Raw genomic sequence first — 20,953 nt, 5'->3', positions numbered from 1 at the left:
GCCGTAGTAGCCAGCTGCCTATTGGCTCGCAGTCCTGTCGCTCAAGTTCAGTTCCTACTTCCGCTCCATTCTTCCCTTTCCTGTAAGGCGCGAGCGTGGCGAGGCGAGGGCTGCGGCCGCGAGATCTCTGGGTAAGTTAGCAGCTGGACTGTAGCGGTTTAAACACGAGTCTCCATTGCTCAGAACCCGGGGAAGGACCTTGTAAGAAAGGGAAGGCGAGACCCGCTGCTTTGGCTTGGGTGAGTTTAAGAATTGGTTTCTCTGGTTAGGAAAGGAGTGTAGGCATGGCGGCTACTGGGCCGCGAGGCACGCCGCCTGGCTAAGGACACGTCAGCCCTGATGCTGACGGGTGACGGTGCTTCGGAGGGAAATCGTGAAACCAGACCGGTGTGATTCTTGGAGAAGGAACAGGGCGGATCGTAGCAGAAGCTACTATATCCCGCATTGCATCAGTCACCCAGGAGCTAGAAAATGGAGGAAGTGGGGGTGGGGGGAGGGAGTCGTAAGGAAATTCTTGTCTTTACCCTCTTTGGAAGAAAATTGGGTAAACACTGCATTTTTCTTTCTGGGCAGCACACTTTCTATAGACAACTGTGTGTACTGATTACTCCCAGTGCTGATGCTCGTGTGTTTAGTGAGTAGCTCTATAAATAATCCAGTAATTTAATTATGCATAAGGTGTTGGGCATTGAATCCAGGGCCTCGCACGTTTGGCAAGCGCTGTTCCACCAAGCTGCATTCCCAACCTTGTCCAATATTCTAAAAGTGTGCACTTGTATGTACAGTTATCCATGGAGAAAATGAGTATTTGTTAAACTTATACATTACTGATTTATGAATGCTGTTTTTTTCTGTAAATATTTGTATAAAACGTCTCACTTTTCAAAATGTTTAATGTGTGGTACGTTAAATACTTTATTACAGTTTTCATCGCGTAGACACCTCTGCTGTAAAGATGGTCAATGTACCTAAAACTCGAAGGACTTTCTGTAAAAAGTGTGGCAAGCACCAGCCTCACAAAGTGACCCAGTATAAGAAGGGCAAGGATTCCCTTTACGCCCAAGGAAAGAGGCGCTATGATCGGAAGCAGAGTGGCTATGGTGGGCAGACAAAGCCAATTTTCCGCAAGAAGGCTAAAACCACGAAGAAGATTGTGCTAAGACTTGAATGCGTTGAACCAAACTGCAGGTCCAAGAGGATGCTGGCCATCAAGAGATGCAAGCATTTTGAACTGGGAGGAGACAAGAAGAGAAAGGGCCAAGTGATCCAGTTTTAAACTTTTTGATTTTTTTTTCCCCATTTAATTTTGATGCGAAAATACTGAAACTAGAAAAATTACCTGTAGGGAAATAAATGACAATTATATAATCATACCTAAACCTTTTGTGTGAGTGTGTGTGTGTTTACTCAAAATTGCATGTTTAATGTAGTTAGGGCTTTAGAATGTGGTTCTTAATTTAAATTCTTTGAAAGTGAATTAAGGTTTATCCTCTTCTGAAATTCTATTTAAAATTAGTTCCACGAATTGGAATTTTGTGTTTATAAGAAAATCCTGCCTTGAATTTTACAACCAGGTTATAGACATAAGTCATGTTCTAGGGGAAAATGCACAGAGTACTATTTCCTTCTTTGTTTCTGGTCAATTCACATATACAGTAGCCATCCATTATCAATTGGGGTTACTTACAAGATCTCTGGTACTCTTATAGTACTGAAACCAAAGTTTTTTTCATTCATATATAGAGGATGAAGCTTAATTCATAAGTTTGGCATAATGGTAAGAATAAAAATTATGATTGTGTTTACAGGGTTGGGGCCTACCAGGAAACTGAGGCAGCAAGAACTCCCTTAGAACCCTGATGCTCATGACAGTCAGATTTCAGATGTATTGCTCAGAGTAACAGGAAGAATTTATTAGAAGGGATACACTCCCTTGAGTGTATCCATGTAAAAGTGCAAGGGTATACTCAAGGGAGAAAGTGGGTTTTCAGAGGAAAGGGACAGTGTGCTTCTATACTCCAGTTTTAAGTTGTTTTTATGTGGTGCTGAGGATTAAGCACAGTACCTCACACATGCAAGACAGATGCTATACCAACTGAGCTACAACCCCAGCCCTCCTATACTCCAGTTTTATTGGGGACCCCAGAGAAATTTCCATAAGAGTCCTGACCAGGTCCACCTCATCACTTTTGACTGGCATTAGGATGATATCAGATTTTCAAGGCCCCCCCCCCCTTGCCATGAAACTACACTGACTTATATAAATTCTTAATTATAAATCATTATAGATAGAGGAATTCTTCCTGAGTTTCAGGATCTGGCCTATGAAAAGGGTCACATAATCTCCCCTTCGGGGTAGCTTGAATTACTCTTACGGACATTATTTTGGGCCCGCATTTCTGCAGTATATGACATATACTGCAGATAACAGGTAACTTTGCTAACGAATATGATATATCCAGCCAGGTAGGGCTGCAGGTAAATCATTCCTTGGAAAAGAAAGCATGTGGGAGTCAGCACAGTGGACCCATTTTATAGAATTATTCCCTTAACCTCCTGTCCTCTTATCAGTTAACACTGTAATAAAATTGCCGAGATTTTCTCTGGCACTTAGGGGCCATTGAGAAAATAAGAGTTATTTGGACATAAGCATTGTGACAGTTGTATGATATAACAGATGACTACAGAATAATAGGAAGTATACACTGTGGATACACGGGACAAAGCATGAGTCCAGTCTCGGGCATAAAATTTCATCATTGCTAATCAGAGTTGCTTGCAATTTAAAACTTAATGAAAATTATTTCTGATATTTTCAGAATGCAGTTTGACATGGTAACAGATGATGTAAAAGAGGATGTTGTGTATGTTGGGTGAATTTATAATAAAAAGTAAAGTTTTTTTGCTAGAATTCAAATTGCCACTAGCAATACAAACTTACTTTTTAAAAATTTATTTATTTAGTACTGGCGATTGAACTCCAGGGCACTCGACCACTGAGCCACATCCCCAGCCCTATTTTGTATTTATTTAGAGACAGGGTCTCACCGAGTTGCTAGGCGCCTCACAGTTGCTGAGGCTGGCTTTGAACTTGTGATTCTCCTGGCTCTGCCTCCCAAGAGGCTGAGATTACAGTTGTGTGCCACTGCACCTGGCACAAACTTACATTTTCATTCAATTATTCCTCAACCAGTATCTGGTCTCAGAGTCAGCTCTGAGAAGAAACTGTTTTAATGGTCACATCTGAATAAAGTTTTTAATAAGAAAGTGTCCTAACAGCCAGGCGCAGTAGTGCATGTCTGTACTCCAAGTGACTTGGGAAGCTGGGGCAGGAGTGTTGCAAGTTCAAGACCAGCCTCAGAAACAGTGAGACTCTGTCTCAAAAAATAAAAAGGACTGGGGATGTAGCTCAGGGGTGTAGTGCCCCTGGTACCTAAAAAAAAAAAAAAAAAAAACATTTGAAATAGAATCACTCATGAATATTGGATTTTAAGGGGGAAAAAAATGCCCAAAGTGAGAAACATTTTAGGAAAATGAAGGAGTAATTCTCAAAGAGTCTTCTAGATATAAGTGTGGTACTACATGCCTGTAAATCCAGTGACTAAAGCAGGAGGATGGCAAGTTTGAGGCCAGCCTGAAAATTATGCAAGACCCTGCTTCAAAATAAAAGTAAAAAAGGTGGGGGTAGAGCTCAGTGACATCCCTGGGTTAAATCCACATGTTGAGTATGGCCTTAGGCCTGAGCCTAAGCAACTCCATTTAAAAAACTCCAGTTTGAAACCTGCAGTCTCACCAGGGACACACACCCACAGAGCCCTCCAGTAAGGCCTCAAACAAGTTATTTCCCCTCACCCTGGCAGGCTGTCCTCACCTGGTAAGAGGGAAAGGCAAAAAGATCAGGGTGGAGATCACCAGACCTAATGTTTCTGACCCCAGTGTAAATGATGTCATGGAGAAATCTGGTGGTAGTTGATAAGGATTGAAAGGGGGGGTCAAAAGCCCAAAAACTTAGTATAAATAGAGCTAATGAACAGGGATTCAGCCAGCTGAAACAAGGATGCATTTGAGCTGGAAAGCCTGATGAGGACCTGACATTCCATCACTTGTCATTGTTTCCTGAGCCTCTGCTTGATCCTCACCATTCTCAAAACCTCCTCTGGACCCTGGTGAGAGCTGAAACTCCTCCCTATGACCCGCCACCCCCCCAACCTGTTGTCCACTCCACGCCAGGAAAAGCCTGCCTTGGTTCTGGAGCTGATCACCCGGGTCTAAGTGAGTGTGCATCTGCTGGACATAAAGCCTAAGGTTTAAGACCTTTGAAATTAGCATGCAGAGGGAATGTCTGTCATTAGCCTGTCATGATTAAGTGTGTTTTGCAGTGCTTAGAATTAATCTAGAATTGTTTGCTGTGAATTAATCTAGCATTATTTGCTATGAATTGATTATGTCTATTGCAGTGCCTTAGCACTAAGGATTGTCGTTTTCTTGATTAAGAACCTATAGAATGAAATTGTATTAACTTGAGTGAATAAAGCATTGAAAGGCACAGAAGCTCATGGACATTCTTTATTTCTCCCCTTGACTGCATATGTCGCAATTTTGCCCCCTTGCAACACCCCATCACCACACACGGACACACACAAGACAAAAAGAACAATAAAAATGTTGCAATAAGAACAATAATAGAGGGAACCTACCTACAAGCCCAAATAATATGTGAATACTAGAAGGTTTTTTTCCAGTAATTTTTCCCCTTTCTTTCAAAAAACAAAACACAGTTATGAGGTTATTGCAATGGTCTAGCGGAAAGTATGATTTGAAGTAGGACAGTGGGAATGAACAGGATAGGAGTTAGTACTGATTCTGTTTCCCAGGATTAAGTCAGTTCCTTTTCCATTCTCTGTCCTAGATCAAATTGTTCTTTAGCTGGTGTACTGCCACCACTTTTTAAATTAAAAACTTACACAAACTTAATAGCAAAAAAACCCCCAATACAGTCAAAAGACAAAAAAAATCTACTAAGTACAGAATGTAATCAGTAAAAATGGCAAATTTCTGCTACCTCACTCAACCCTAAAAGTAAAAAAACTACAAATTAAACAAAGATTATGTGAAGGGCATTCTAAAACTTGTAAAAGCTTTATTCTATTCCTACTTAATGCTTGGTGAATATAATTCTGTATATAGAATAATATATGTAAAAACACCAAAAATGAAGTGCTTAACAACTTAAAACTGAGTATCTCTTATCTAAAATGCTTGGGACCAGAAGAGCTTTGGATTTTCCCCAGGATTTTAAAATATTTGTGTAGACAAAATTAGATATTTTGGGGATGGGCCCAAGACTAAACACAATTCATTTGTTTTATACATAAGGAGACATTACATATATATGCTTACACTTTATACACAGCCTGGAGGTAATTTCATACATTATTTTAGCATACTTTCATTTTTATTAGAACATTATAGTTAAACATAGTAGTTGGGTTCATAATACATGGAATTCCATTTCAGTTCACATTCCCCACCTTTGCCCTACTCTTCTCCTTACCCCCATTCTCCTTCCTTTACTCTAATGATCTTCCTTTTGCTCATCTATTCATTTTTTATTGGTTCTTTCTGATAAATGTGAAATTCCTAGTATACATTTATATATGCACATAGCATGATTTTTAAAAATTCACTCCCCATTTCCTCCCCTTTCCCATCACTCCCCTCCCTCCCCCTTTCCCTCTCCTTTTTCTATTCTACTGATCTCTGTATGATTTCTGATATTCCCCTCCTCCTTCCTTTATTTTGCTCAAGCTTCTACATGACAAGAAAACATTTGACCCTCGATTTCCCGAGGCTGAATAATTTCCGCCCATTTACCAAATGCCATTTCATTCTCCTTTATGGCTAGGTAAAACCATTGTGTATATATATCACAATTTCTTAATCCATTTATCTATTGATGGGCATCTCAATTGATTCCATAATTTGGCTACTGTGAATTGTGCTGCTTTATACAATGGGGGGGGGGGCTGTATTGCTATAGTATGCTTCTAGTTCTTTTGGAATAATACTAAGGAGTGGGATAGCCAGGTCATATGGTGGTTCCATTTGCAGTTTTTTGAGGAATCTCCATACTGCTTTCCAGAGTGGTTGTACTAGTCTGTAGTCTCATCAACAATGGGGTACCTGCATTTTGACTGCAACCTGTTATGAGGTCAGGTGTGATTTTCCACTTGTGGAATGTCAGTGCTCAAAAACTTTTAGATTTTGGAGCACTCTTGGGATTAGGGACACTTAATATGTGCAAAGTTTAATAATAAGTTTTCACTATTATTTGGAATTAGTCCTCCAAAGTGTATTTTATGTATAATAATACTCCCTTAATTGATATTCAAACAGAAAGGTGACATGAACATTCTTACAATTAGAATGATTGGGGTTAGTATCTATTTAACATTAAAACCCAACCGTACAAATCTGGAAACTTTATGGTGAAATCAATACTGCAATAAATGAATAAAAAGTTAACCCCACAATAATATTAAGATCAGTTTTAATGAAATTAAAGTTTTAAGGTCAAGTGACTTGAAATGTTGGCATAACACACATTCTTTTCCCCGAGTAAGTATATATAAAAGGCTTCCCTTGGACCTAGCACGGTGCTACACCCTGTAATCCCAGCAGCTTGGGAGGCTGAGGCAGGGCCATGAGTTAAAAGCTAGCCTTAGCAAACTAGCGAGGCTTTAAGCAACCCTGTCTCTAAATAAAATTTTAAAAAAGGCTGGGGATGTGGCTCAGTGGTTAAGTGCCCTCGGGTTCAATCCCCAGTGGGGGGAAAAAATAAATAAATAAAGGTTTCCCTTTTTCCAATTTGGCAGTGCAAAATCATAAGTCACAAAGGAATCCCAAGCTTACTTATAACTAAATGAAATTTCTTTTTGTGGCATCACCTATTACTTTAACACATCAGAGGAATTTACATAGCAGGTTAGAGAACAAAAGTAAGAGGTAATAGGTGCTTCTGTACCACCCATATTATCTACTAAGACCACAGTGTGAGCAACAGAGTGGAGATTCATGGTAGTAGTTCCTTGAATGTAACAGTTCAGACAATATCTTCCACAAACACAGGTTTTTGCAGCATCCAAATCTTGGCAAAGATGGTAAGGAATGATATGAGAGCCATATGGAATCCTATTGGAAAAAACAATGTTAAAGACATATTTTATGATAACTAGATTTCAGACTTTTATATTACAAAGAAATTATTTGTACACTGAATTATAATGATGGAAAAATAAAATTACAATTAAGGGGACTTAGTATATTGTAATTTCCTGAAAAGTGTGGACAAATATACTAATTAACTATGAAAGTATCTTTGAGCATGACCACTTAATAGCACTATCACACACACCTATGTATAATTTACTTATATATGTAAATATAATATATGTGTGTATATATACATATACATCTCTCTCTCTCTCTCTCTCTCAAGGGCCTTGCTAGGCAAGCACTCTACCAGTTAGCTAAATCCCCAGTCCTTTTTATTTTTATTTGGAGACATGATCATGCTGTTGCCCAGCCTCAATTTGCAATTCCTCCTGTCTCAGCCTGAATGTTTGAATGTAGGACCCAGTTTTGTTTTCTTAAATTCCTCAGGAGATTCCAATGTATAGCTAGCTATAATTAAGAATTTCTTGCCAGATGCAGTGGTGCACACCTGTGATCCCAGATACTTGAGAGACTGAGGCAAGAGGATGGCAAATTTGAGGTAAGCCTGAGCAACTTAGCAAAACCCTGTTTCAAAATTAAAAAAAAAAAAAAAAAAGGTTGGGGATATAGCTCAGTGATTAAGCACCCCTGGGTTCAATCCCCAGAATAAAAGAAAAATTCAGATATCTGATTTAATTCATCTACAGAGTGGTGACTGATTATCTGAAGTTTTAAAAGATCCTCAGTGCAAAGTAAAGTTTGAGAACCACTGCTTTGTAATAATAGTTCTTCTTCCTTTTTTTTTTTTTTTTTTTACTATTTTTTAGTTGTTGATGGACCTTTATTTTACTTATTTGTATGTGGTGCTGAGAATCGAACCCAGTGCCTCACACATGCCAGGTAAGTTACCACTGAGCCACAACCCCAGTCAAGAAATAATAGTTCTTAATGATGGAGACGGCAATGGAAGGGTAGTGAAATGGATTTTAGTGGGGTCTGTAAGAATAATAAAGTATGCAAAAATTCTGTTTACTCATTTGTGTATTTTTCTCAATTCTTAACTTTGGTCAATTTTTAAAAGATTCCCTGAACCGTTAATAAGGAGAAATATGATCATCCTACCATTTTATAGGCATTCAAAAATATTTTGGTTATCATCTTAATTTCCACACCTATATGAAAGAAGTATGAGGGTTGGGGCTGTGGTTCAGATGTAGAGCGTCCGCCTACCATGCGTGAGGCACTGGGTTCGATCCCCAGTACCACATACAAATATGTGTCCACCTATAACTAAAAAATAAATATTTAAAAAAAAAGAAGCATGAGCAAAATGAACAACTGGAGTTTAGAGTCTCATGAAACGAGCTGCAGTTAGTGTTCAAAGTCAAGAGGAAGAGAACCAACAGCTACCGAGTTGTTCTATTATGCCAAATGCTTTGGCATTGCATTTGCTCATTTATTTTCACAACTCTGTAAAGTTAATATTATTATTTCTATTTCACAGATGGGCAAATTTAATCAAGAGGTTTAACTTGCTAAAGTCAAACAAAAGGGTAAAGCCAGGACTCAAACCCAAATCTAACTCTAAAGACTACACACTTTACCATTATGCCATAATGGAGTTTTCAAATTTAAGGGTGCATCAAAATCACCTGGAGGACTCAATAAAACACAGGCAGATCCTGGTATGTCTGGGGCATAGTCTAAGAACTTGCCTAATTAACAAGTTGGTAGGTGATGCTGCTGCTGCTGCTTCTGCTCAGAGGACCACACTTTGAGTAACAATGACATTCATTCTATTTATGAAGGGCCTACTATGTGCCAGAAGCAGAGCATCCCATGTTTTAGACCCTAAAGAAATAATGGAGAATAAAACAAAATTCAAATGGTATACACCTGTAATTCCAGTGGTTTAACTTGCTAAAGTCAAACAAAAGGGTAAAGCCAGGAATCAAGTGGTTTGGGAGGCTAAGGCAGGAGGATCGCAAGTTCAAGCCAGCCTCAGCAATTTAGTGAGGCCCTACACAACTTGGGGAGACCCTGTCTTTAAATAAAATACAAAAAAGGGCTGGGGATGTGGCTCAGTGGTTAAGTGCTCCTGGGTTCAATCTCTGATACAAAAAAAAAAAAAGAAAGAAAAATTCATGCCCTCATAGATCTTACATGCTTATTAGAAAATCTGACAACAAAGAAACAATATGTTAAAAAAATATAATGTCAGGTAATAAATATTATGACACCCCCGAAACAACAACAACCAAAAAACCAAGCCATGTAAGGAGGAAGGAAGTGAAGAATACAACTTTTGATAAGGTGGACAGATAAGAACTTTCTGGAATGGTACTTAGGCAGAAAACTCAATGAAGTGAGGGAGAGAGTAGGAGAATTTCCTGAAAACCATTCCAAGCAGAGGTAAGGAACAACAAAAAGGCCATCATAGCAAGGGGTCAGGTTGTACACAGCACTTGAAGCTATGCTAGACTTTGACTATTATTCTGAATGATAAGAATATCAGAATGTTACCAAAGATCCAAATTTAATTATTATGAAAGTCTTACCTATTATATAGTATGGCTCGTGCAGAAGATTCCAATAAACTTAATGGCACTTGCAGTTTTATAACTGGAAAGACCTTTGGCTGTTCAAAAGTATTTCCAAAAAGATCCAAATACTCAAGGGATAGGTTTTTAAATTCACATGGCAAAAATGAAAGCTTATTTCTAGCTGCTGACAAAAAACGAAGGTTTGCTAGCTGTCCTATCTTGAAAGGAAACTGAATCAATTCATTATCATCAAGTTTTAAATCTGTAAGTTCTCGCAGCTGGCAAAACTGCACAGGGAGTACCTTGATTTTGTTTTTGCTGAGATCCAAACTCCGAAGTGACTTTTGGAGTGTAGACTGACACAAGGCCACACTAAATGACTCCAAGTGATTGTCATTCAGGTTAAGTTCTTGAAGGTGCATGAGGTCTCCAATTGTCGCTGGAAGCTTTTTTATGTGGTTGTGACTCAAGTCCAACTTCCTAAGGTTTTTTAAACAAAGCATACGCATGTCAACTCGAACAAGCCCGCAATAAGAAACCTGAAGGTGTTCCAGAGAATATGGAAAGTTCTTGCTTAGAGGATAGTCCTTTTTGGAAGTGATAACCATTTTTGTTTTAAATTTTTCAAATTCTGATGTTTTCACTGGTGTGAGTGTGGAAAGTGATGCGTTGATATCACAGCCTTTATGAACCAGTCTCACAGCTGAAAGGAAACTCTTCAAACTGCCAGAATTGGCCTGAATAAATAAAAAAGTTATAAGATCATAAATTCATTTTTAGATAACACATATGCTAGTTCTTCCCATAACAAATCCTGCATTTATATATGAAAGTCACACATTATTTTATTGAAATTGGCTGTACAAAATATTTTTTTTAGTATTTTATTTGGTCTAAATTTCAATTTTAAAAGTTTCTGAAAAAATTTGAGAATTATATTTAGCATAAACAGTCTAAATAAAACTATTCAAAGGGAGAATTGTTAAGAGTATAAAAATGAGATAGGCCATGCTTACGTATGTAATGCAAAATGCTCAGGATGCCATTCACAGATACTAGGAGTTGAACAAAGAGATGGCTCTTCTCAAAAACAACAAAGTAGCTGGGCACAGTGGTGCATACCTATAATCTCAGAGGTTCCAGAGGCTGAGGCAGGAGGATCAAAAGTTCAAATTTAGTTCAACCATTTAGCGATGCCTTAAGCAACTTAGCGAGAACCTGTCTCTAAATAAAATACAAAAACAGGGCTGGGGATGTGGCTAAGGGTTAGAAAATACAAAAGGTAGAGATCCAGCTGGAGAGAATGAGAAATCACTTATAAAGTGGCATTTGAATTCAATCATCAATAAAAATAGCTAATACTTATAGGATATTTTAGAAGTTTCCTAAAATTTATAAGTGAGGGACAAATGAACTTTGAAAAACTATGTATTCCTATTTTGTGGGAATGTGGGAGTTGTGTAGAATATTGGAAATATAATATAGTATTAGGATACATTGTGAATGAGCTTGGATATCAAGACAAGGAGGGAATGATCAAGCTGTGGGAAATTGCTGAAGAATTTTGAGCAGGAGCCAGGCATGGGGGTGTACATCTGTAATCCCAGCTACTTGGAAGACTGAGGCAGGAGGATCATAAGTTTGAGAAGCCTAAGCAACCTGGCAAGACCTTGTCTCAAAAAACAAAAAGGGCTGGGGCTACAGTTCTGGGTAAAGCGTCTCTGGGTTCAATCTACAGAATCAATCAATCTATACATCAATCTATCCATTCATCAATCAGTCAGGCTAGGAATGTAGCTCAGTGGCAGAGTGTTTACTTTAGTTTGCAGAGGGCCCTGGGTTTGATCTCTAGCTCTGTGGGGAAAAAAAAAAAGTTGAGTAAGATATTGCTCTTACTCTCTGGGAAGGAGAAAGAAGGGGTGAGAGATGGCAAAGAAAATAGGTTTTAAAACATTTTTAATGGTTTAGTTACTTTAAAAATGATTATAGTAAATAAAACACAAAAGAGATGGTTCTCGTTGCATTTTACCCCCCTTTTAAAATCAAATTTGTTTGGTGGTACTGGGGATTGAACCCAGGGACATGCTTCCACTGAGCTACACCCTCAGCCCTTTTAAATTTTTATTTTTTAATTTTTCAGACAGGGTTGTGATGGCCTCAAACTTGCAATCTTCCTGTCTCAGCTCCCAAGTCATGAGCCACTGGGATTATAGGCATGTGCCACAGTACTCAGCTTAAAATGAAATTTGTAACATGAGGTTTAGGTGGCAAAAATGCAGTCCTGTGCTACTTGCCATTACAGTTCCAATTTAAGAACACTATCTATACTGGGCACAGAGGCAAACCTACTTTTCCTCCTTGTCTTTGGAGCCTCCCTAAGGCAGCCTCTGCTCTCTCCTAAGGCAAAAAATACACACAAGCATATCTGGGAAGCTGCCTCTTCAACATACCTGCAAGAATCCTCCCTTACTTAGCTATGTGAGATATCAGAATGCTGGAATAGCTTTCTTCTTTAAAGAAAACAGAGTCAAGCAACCTAACCTGTTTTCAATACCATACCTTACTTAGACAGATATCAACAGGAGGCTCCTTTAACCGGATAGTAGCTTTCCCTTCATCTGCAAATTTGGTGAAGAACTGCTCAATGTTTTCCTTTAGCTGCTTAAAATCAATGGGGAAAAAAGGACAAAAATAGTATTGTTATTCAATAATTCTTACTACAACTAGAATGTACCAGTTACTTTACCATGTTTTGATTGGGCTTTTAGTCCTTAAGTCTGGGTGTTTTACAGTTGCCTCCCACTAGGTTATAAAAGAATTCCATGACAGGTGAAATTGAGTCTTTTTTATTTCTGTATTCCCAGAGCTAGAACAGTAACTGACACATAATGAGTACTCAACAAATTTTCACGATTGATGTCACATTTGCTTTAGACTTCAACAACTATTTATTGAGAAGCCACTATGTACCTCATACTATGATACAGGCTGAGACATAGTAGTGAATAAGACTGACATGGCAACTACACTTAGAGTTGACAGTATGATATGACAGTTTTAAAAAGTAATTATAAGCATGACAAATATATCGTGTAGGCTGCTATAATCTTGGCAAGGAAATCTTACATAGTCTATAGGAAGGTGACCTTAAAGGTGAGATTAGAAGTATTTGGGTGATGTTGAGCAACAGATGCAAGGAAAATGGATGGAACAGCATTCCTAGGAGGAAAAAGGTAAAGCCTGAGGAAAAGGAAAGCTTGACAACTATGAGGAACTGAAAGAAGGTAATTCAAGATGGTGGAGAGGTCTGGAGAAAAGGCAGAAGAGTATGGAAGGATAAGAAGAAATCAGACAATGAAAGACTTTGTAATGTATATTAAGAATTTTAGACTTTACCCTAAGAATAATGAAATCCACTGTGGGTTTTTTTTCTTCTTCTTCTTTTGGCAGGCGGGGATGCAGGGGAGTATACAGGATTGAACTCAGAAGTGCTTAACCACTGAGCCACATCTCCAGACCTTTTTTGTATTTTATTTAGAGTCAGGGTCTTGCTAAATTGCTGAGGCTGGCTTTGAACTGGTGATCTTCCTGCCTTAGCTTCCCCAGCTGCTGGAATTACAGGTGTGCACCACCATGCCCAGCCTAATGAAGGCTTTTAAAATAAGAAACATGATCAAATCTCTTATTTTTAAAAATTCCCTTAACTGCAGGGTAAAGCCTGAACTATGAGGAACAAGAGAATGGGACAGAGGAGGGACAATGGAAGAAGGAAGGAGAGCCTTTTAAGAGACTAGCCAGGAAAGTGATAGTTCAGAGCTGGGATGAAAAATGCTTAGGAAGTAGAATTCAAAGGATTCAATGATATAATGGATATAGGGAGGCAAAAACTTTAAGGTTTCTGGATGGTAGTGCTATTTAATGAGTTGTAGAACACTGACAAAGGCAGGTTTAGGGTGACAAGAAAAATTAATTTCTAGATATTTTGAATTGAAAATTTGAAACATATTCAAGTAAGATCTCCAGTAGGTAGTAGATTTGAACTCACAGTTAAGGAAAGAACTAGCTAAGATACAGGTTTAGTCAGATGGATGGTAGCTTGTCACAACGCAGGAAAGTAAAATGTCCCACAGTTAGTACTAATGTCTATTCTTCATGGCCCAGGTATGGCATTACCTTAATTCATCCAGCCAATGTTTATTGAACACCTACTAGGTTCTGAGTACTATTGTACCATATCTGCCAAACCTTCTCAAGCTCCTGTAATCAGAATTCATCTCTCTTCTTTTTAATAGTTTAGTAATAGCACTTATTATAGCCCATCTTGTATTATAAGTAGTGGCTTCTGTTTCTCCCTATGATTAAGTCAAGTTTCTTATCTCACAGTTTCTAGCATTGCACCCTGCACACAATAAGTCTTCAACTAAAGATTTACAACAAAATTTGGTTAGGATTCTGACCAGCTTGTCTATTAATGCAGCAAAAATTTAAGAAGGGAGAGTACAGGGGCTAGGATTGTGGCTCAGTGGTAGAGTGTTTGGCACGAATGGGGCATTGGATTCAATTCTCAGCACCACATACAAACAAATTTAATAAAAGTCTATTGACAACTTAAAAAAAAGTACATTATGAGTTTTTTAAAGAGACAATACCTACACTGGGCATGAAAAAGGTCAGTTTTGGGGAACTTAATCGTGGAGAAAAAGAGAGGCCCAATTCTAGTTACAAGTTTCCTTCTGACATTTAATGGTTCTCTGAACTATAACATGTTGAGTAATTTCTAAATTCTTTCAATTTTTCAAAAAAAAAAATTGCAAGAAGTGATTCCATCAAAATTTAGACTTTCAGCTACTTACAGCAAACATTAGGTGGTTATGATAGTAACACTATTTTTCCTCAACTAAGTATTCACTGTGGAATATAATATGTAAGGAAAAATAATCCTAGAAATTGTATAATACCCAAAGTTAGAAGCAAGGTGGATGATGAATTGTTTGCTTGGTTTTATTTGTAATAGCTATGAAAATATTCTGTTTTCACAAAATAATATAGTGCCTGGTAATAGAAGAAACGGAATTTTTATAAAGAAATCTATATTTGAAAGTTTTGAAACTTCAACTTCTAACAGCTTCTAGAGTTTGTCACAGCTCTACAGAAAAGATCTGGGCCTAAGAAATCAGGTCAAACATTAAAAAAGAGGGAACGGGGACATTATAACCAATAACTTACATAAAAATATGAAAATGCAACCCAAAGCACTACTGTACAGTTTTACTATTGTACTAATTGGGCCTACTGACTTTGGATGCTATTCATTATCTCTTAAAGGCGGCTGTTTAAAAAGAAGTTGGGAAAAACACAATTTACCATATAAAAGTGCAGTTACTTCACTGTTCCCTCAAATTAGCTGCTTCACTTGCAGTTGTTTCACGCAGTGACATTTTAGAGGATTTAAAAGGGCGGGGTTGCTTTCTACTACTGAATAACGACGACGTAAATTCAGCCACAGAAATGGGCAAGAAAAACAACGAAAAGGTGCATTCTCAGAAGTTTTCGGGCGGGTAAGTAGCCCCACAAGACTGTAGGCCTGGGTGGTGGTGGGACAAAGGGGCCGGGCCGAGCTCCCCAAAGCGGAAGCGGGTTCCGGAACCGCCGATGCGGCGGTTGATCTGAGACTCAGCGCGCGCCTGACTCCCCTGGCATGCCTGCCCGCTCCATCTGCACTCACTTCATAGCGGGTCCCGCGCTTGTCCTTCATGGTAGAGATTAGTAGGCAGGCGGGGCGCGGGCTGCCAGGCTCGCCCCTCGCGCGGGGCCGCAGCTGACTCCCGGGCGTCTGCTGACAAAGGCTCAGTATAGCTCGGACACCCTTGCCTCGGTTCCTGAGCCCCAAGGCCGGCAAGTGCCGGCTGATCACCTCCACCTCGCAGTGCAGCTTCATCTCGCCCTGGCGGCGGCATCAATCAAGTCACTCCGCTTTAAAACTTCCTCCTTCCCGCCACGCCGCGCCCGCCGGGGTCCTAGAGCAGGAAGGCTGCCCGCGGATCCGCCTGTCGTTGGACGAGCCGACAGCACTGGGTTTAAGCGTCCAGCGCTAGCCGCGTCCACTCTCTTTGTCCAGCAGAGCCCTTCCTGTGGTCGCCGGTCAGGGGAGCGCCGTCATCGGCCTTCTCAGGACCTGGCTCGCGCTTTCGAAACCGGCGGCAGGCGAGGGCGCAACGTCCTCTCTCACGAGAGGTGCAGTTGGCTGCCGTGGCTGTTATTGTTTGGTACCGATTCCTACAGTCTCCACGGTTGACCGCTGAGTTTCCCAAAGCTAGGCAGGCATCCCTCTGTTTATGGGGAAATTACGAGCTGCCCCAGAAGCCAGCGAGGGCGCGGCATTTCCTGGGGAGGACGGGCTGGCGTTTTGGTGGCCCACTTTAGTTAGAATCCGACACCTGTCAATTCAGAGCGAAGCTTTAAATGACAGTATTTGACTTGGCAATTCCGGTTAAACAAATCTTGCTTTGCCACGGAGGGTGGGTTGAATGCAGTGATTGACTTGGCTGCATCCGAGACTAGGAAAGATCGTCCAGACCCCAGGTTCCCTTCCCACTCCTTATTCCTTTATTGAGCCCCTGGAAGGGCGCGGACTGAGATGTGGAAGGCGCGTGGGCCACAGACTTTAAGAGGCCATAGTCTGGGGTCGTAGTCTGGCTACCTTAAGGTTTGCGCTCCGGGAGCCTCCCTTCCCTTCTCTCACTTCTGGCCTGGTATTAAACATTCTATTTTGTGTAAGTTGTAGTTTGGTAATTGTGAATTCGCGTTCTGAAATATCAGTTTTTCAGTTAAACTGTGACGATTTCATGATTCGTCCTTAAATGAGCATTTCTGTTTACATACAATAATTGAGCCTAAAGTGTTACCTGTGGATTCTGCATTCTGAAAATAGTACTTGGTTCAGGGAAAATAAGGATTAAGACAATAAATTACCACCACCCTCCATTTAGTACATGTACACCTAGTAGAGCATTGAAACTATTCATTGTTTAGCAACATTAATCTCATAAAAACGGGGAAAACTAAAATGATACCATAGAATTTTCAGACAGCCTTTGTGGGAGTTGTCTTATTTTTGTTCTTTGAATGGATAATAACAAAAGAAAATAATAAAACACCAGCCTTAAGGGAATATTACATTAAATATACTCTGAACCTGTAGGTACAGTTGGGAGCCAGGAACATCTTAAAACTTGTAAAAGCCATAGTAATTTTAATTAAATAGATTAGAAATGAATAAAAATTGATAGACCCAGCCTAATTCCCTCTTAAGATTGGGAGCCATCCCATCACAAAGGCATGAAAAGTTAATTTCGGCTTTACTATAAATTACTGTGTTTTCTAAACTTGCTTGGAATGCCTGCCTGTGCCTTGAACTCACCCATGCCTGGCTTTCCCTGACCAGATAACAACCCTCTCTGAAACTCTAGTGGAGCCTCATTAATTCTGATGTTGAGATCTAAATTTACTCCCTAAGTGCTGGACCATTAACCTACTACCTGCCTTTGTGTTATGCTTGTCAAAATTCTGTTATCTGTAAGTTCTTAAGACACCCTCCCTTTTTGCAACTTTCTGTGCTATAAAGCTGTGCTCCTAGAGAGATGCCATGCTGTCTTAAATTCCCACGGGTTTTGGGAAAGACAGCCCTGGCCAGTCTTTTCTTTGCATCATGGTTTAACAAAAATAAAGATTTTTTTTTAAAGCCTCCATGTTTTATTTGGTGTCACTTATGTTCCTAAAGCATGAATTCAGTAAATAAATGTTAAATAGTTTAAATATATGCAAATCACATAACAGTTCAATGGTGATGTTAGAGAGGAACAGTGGCATAGAGCTACCAATTATCTTCTTGTCAGATTTTCAAAAGAAATGTGGGATTGCAAAATTTTGAAAAATAAGATTATCTTATTAAGTAAATTTAAATAAGATAATATTTGGAAATAAAGTAAACATCAGTTTTTGAGACCTCATTCTTCTTTTCTACATCTTCCCCTTAGTCCACTTAGTTTTTAATAGTTGAAATACTTGGATCTGACATTCTAGAGTATCCCCAAAGTTTTTTTTTTCCTTAGTGGGCTATTGGTGAAGCAGAGGATTCTATTGATACTGCGGGTTATCGGTGATGAGTCTTACTTCCCCACATGTTGAAGTTTGAACATTAGAGAAGCACCCTGAGGCAAGCATATAAAGCAGGGTTTATTTAAAAAGGGGTAACACAGACTTGTCCCAAGAGGGAGAAGGGTATCCTGGTGTCTTGAGAAGCAAGGTGTTCTACCCTTCTTATATGTCCTAGGCTTCCTTTGTTCTCCTGCCTTTTCCCCCTTACAAGACTAAGCCCAGGAATGCTGGTGGGAGGGCCAAAAGGTGGGAAACAGGTGGGCTGAAGGGGGAAGGGCAGGGTGGAGTAGCCAAAGACACGTGAACAACCTTATAGCTCCCTCTAGGGAGGAGGAATTCCTGGGACCCGTTACCTTGGCTACTGGTTGGAGCAGGGGCAGGTTCTTGATAAGATCCCTCAGGATCAGTCTCTAACTTCCCAGACTCACTCAAAATTGGCCTCCTTGATGAGACCTGACTTGATTCACTATCTACACTGACTGCCTGTCTAATTCAGGCTTCACTATGAACACCTATTCACACTTTTTTCTCTTTACCATCATACTTATGAAAACTGCCCTTTGATCTTTTCTAACCTCAATTAGCTCAAGCTAGATTCCATTGTAGGCTGTCTGAAATGGAAATGCAGAGTTAAATATTAGGCTTCAAGTTTTATTTTTAAATTTTTATTTTTATTTTTGCAAAAGGAATAAAATAACATGTAGATTTGTTTTCCTTCTGTAAAATTAGTTGTTCTTTCTGGCCTGAATACCACATTCATTCCCTCCCTTGTTACTGGGGGAAAACCCAAATAAACCACTAGCTTCATTCGTGCTTAGTTGAATTTAAAATAACTAATTTTGGAAGTCACACAGCTGGATCCTCTCTATTAACTTTGCTGTAAATAACACCTCTGATATGTGGCTTATAATTAGAATGGTTGGCCAGTTTTGCTAATAACACTTCCACCAGGCGACCAGCACACTGGTTTCATTAAAGAGGTTCGTGGCATAAAAGTTAACTAGTGAGATCAAAATAAAACACACAAACTCAATTACCTTTTTCTATGACCAGGTCCTAGATGGCTCTCACCTCTCTGGCTTACACCTCGAACCACCCGGTAGGGCAGCAAGTCTTACTCAGGGCTAGCAGGAGCGAGAGAGAGAGAGAGAGAGAGAGAGAGAGAGAGAGAGAGAGAACACCAGGGAGTGGCCTTTTATTGGGGAACAAGAAATTCAGGGGAAAATTCCATCCAATGAAGGTCGAGGGGGGCAGCATTCCAAGGTCAGGGTCAGTGATTAGCCTCAGGGTCAGTGGTCAGTCACACCCCCACATGGACAGGCTCTCGAACCTGGAGAGGGTGGGGAAAGCTCCGACACAGTTTAGCCAGAGCGCCTCACACCCAATCCGGGAGGTGCCCAATCACGTGCAAGAATGGTTCCCCACAAACACTAACTCTTTACTTGGGCCTGCAGATGTCAGATGGGTAACTGGAATGGGATGTCTTCATCTTATGTCTGTCTCCTTTATTGCCTCAACCTTAAAGTCAGAGTCTACTCAGCTCTGTATGCAGACTTGTTAACAAATAGACACCTGAACATTAAACCTCTAGTGCTCCCTTGCTCTGATGATACTCTTTGATCATATCTTGTAGGTTGTATTTCTGTAATAATTTCCTAATGAATACATTTCCATTTTCAGAGCCCTTCAATTCAGAGCTGTATTCTCTGCAGAACTATTGCTAAACTTACCTGTTTTTTTTTTGTTGTTGTTGTTGTTTGTTTTTTTGGTATCAGGAATTGAACTTGGGGGTATTTAACCACCAAGCCACATCTCCAGCCCTTTTTTATATTTTATTAGAGATAGGGTCTCACTAAGTTACTTAGGGCCTTGCTCAGTTACTGAGGCTGACTTTGAACTCGAGATCCTCCTGCCTCAGTTTCCCAAGTCACTGGGATTATAGGCATGTGCAGCCATACCTGGCTTATCTGATCTTCTTTCTTCAATATATTTGTTCAAACATTTAAATTTTTTTTAAATTTTTTTTTAAAAGAGAGAGTGAGAGAGAGAATTTTAATATTTATTTTTTAGTTATTGGTGGACACAACATCTTTGTTTTTTTGTATGTGGTGCTGAGGATCGAACCCGGGCCGCACGCATGCCAGGCGAGCGCGCTACCACTTGAGCCACATCCCCAGCCCCTGTTCAAATATTTAATATTTATGTGTTCTTGCCTATATCAGCCCCTATACTAGATGTTTAGGAGGTAAAAATGAATTTATAGTATGTATGGAAAGACAAATAAGCCAACAATCAAACTATAATGGAACATATTTTAGGTGAGGTCTTAGAGGAGTATAAAAGTAGCCAGATGAGGAAAACTTGAATAGCTTGAAAGTTTTGGAGTACTATTGAATATTTTACAATGGGTGATAAAATTCAGATTTGTAGCCCGACATTAGTGGCACACCATGCTTGACTGACCATCTTTTTATAAAAACATTTTTTTTTTTAGTTGTAGATGGACAATACCTTTATTTATTTATTTTTTTTATGTAGTGCTGAGGATCGAACCCAGTGCCCTCCACATGTGAGGCAAGCACTCTACCACAGAGCTATCGCCCCAATCCCTTGACTGATCATCCTAACAATTTTGTTGTCCTATAGGATTTGGGGAGGATGTCTGGGTTACTTGGGCAAAATTATGATTAAGATCACTGTCCTCTTGTCAAACTGGATTCCTACAGGTGAGAAAAGCCAAACAGGAGGCATTAGAGATGCTTCTACCTGGGAAAATAGTAAATTAAAAACACATTGCATCCCTGGAGGGACTGCAGAAACTAGTGCAATAAAGGACTTGAAAAATACAGAGGTGGTGATTCCTACTACATCTTTATTACACCTTTATTTGGCCTGTGCAGAAAATAAATGAATCATGGAGACTGAAAGTGGTTTAATCAGGTGGTAACTCCAAAGGCAGCTGCTTTCAAAGGCAGGTGGTGACTCCAAAAGCAGATGTGATTTCATTGCTTGAACAAATGATACTTATTATGCTTGTA

At 39.6% G+C, this 20,953-nt stretch overlaps 2 protein-coding genes across 8 annotated transcripts; one reads left to right on the top strand and one right to left on the bottom strand.

Moving 5' to 3' along the window:
* The first annotated feature begins 22 nt into the window (after positions 1 to 22).
* Positions 23 to 1,373, top strand: Rpl36al (ribosomal protein L36a like). Of its 2 annotated transcripts, none has more exons than XM_027929522.3 (2): positions 23 to 131; positions 925 to 1,373. In XM_027929522.3, the coding sequence occupies exon 2, from the start codon at positions 956 to 958 to the stop codon at positions 1,274 to 1,276; it is 321 nt and encodes a 106-aa protein (XP_027785323.1). In that variant the 5' UTR covers positions 23 to 131; positions 925 to 955; the 3' UTR covers positions 1,277 to 1,373. The 2 variants fall into 2 exon arrangements, with proteins under 2 accessions (XP_027785323.1, XP_027785324.1); XM_027929523.2 differs by lacking the exon at positions 23 to 131 and adding an exon at positions 138 to 239.
* A 3,180-nt stretch (positions 1,374 to 4,553) lies between these two features.
* On the bottom strand, positions 4,554 to 16,075 carry Lrr1 (leucine rich repeat protein 1). 6 transcript variants are annotated; one of them, XM_071607873.1, is made up of 4 exons: positions 15,484 to 16,074; positions 12,318 to 12,419; positions 10,061 to 10,495; positions 4,554 to 7,191 (listed from the first exon to the last, which is right to left on the bottom strand). In XM_071607873.1, exons 1-4 carry the CDS (start codon positions 15,694 to 15,696, stop codon positions 7,033 to 7,035), a joined length of 909 nt encoding a protein of 302 aa, XP_071463974.1. In that variant the 5' UTR covers positions 15,697 to 16,074; the 3' UTR covers positions 4,554 to 7,032. The 6 variants fall into 6 exon arrangements, with proteins under 6 accessions (XP_071463974.1, XP_027785366.1, XP_027785367.1 ...); XM_027929565.2 differs by having other exon boundaries at positions 9,774 to 10,495; positions 15,484 to 16,070; XM_027929566.2 differs by having other exon boundaries at positions 9,774 to 10,495; positions 12,318 to 12,416; positions 15,484 to 16,069.
* Positions 16,076 to 20,953: the final 4,878 nt, after the last annotated feature.

This window comes from Marmota flaviventris, chromosome 2, assembly GCF_047511675.1.
Source record: "Marmota flaviventris isolate mMarFla1 chromosome 2, mMarFla1.hap1, whole genome shotgun sequence".
Lineage (NCBI taxonomy): Eukaryota > Metazoa > Chordata > Mammalia > Rodentia > Sciuridae > Marmota > Marmota flaviventris.
This window is presented reverse-complemented; position numbering and strand designations above follow the sequence as displayed.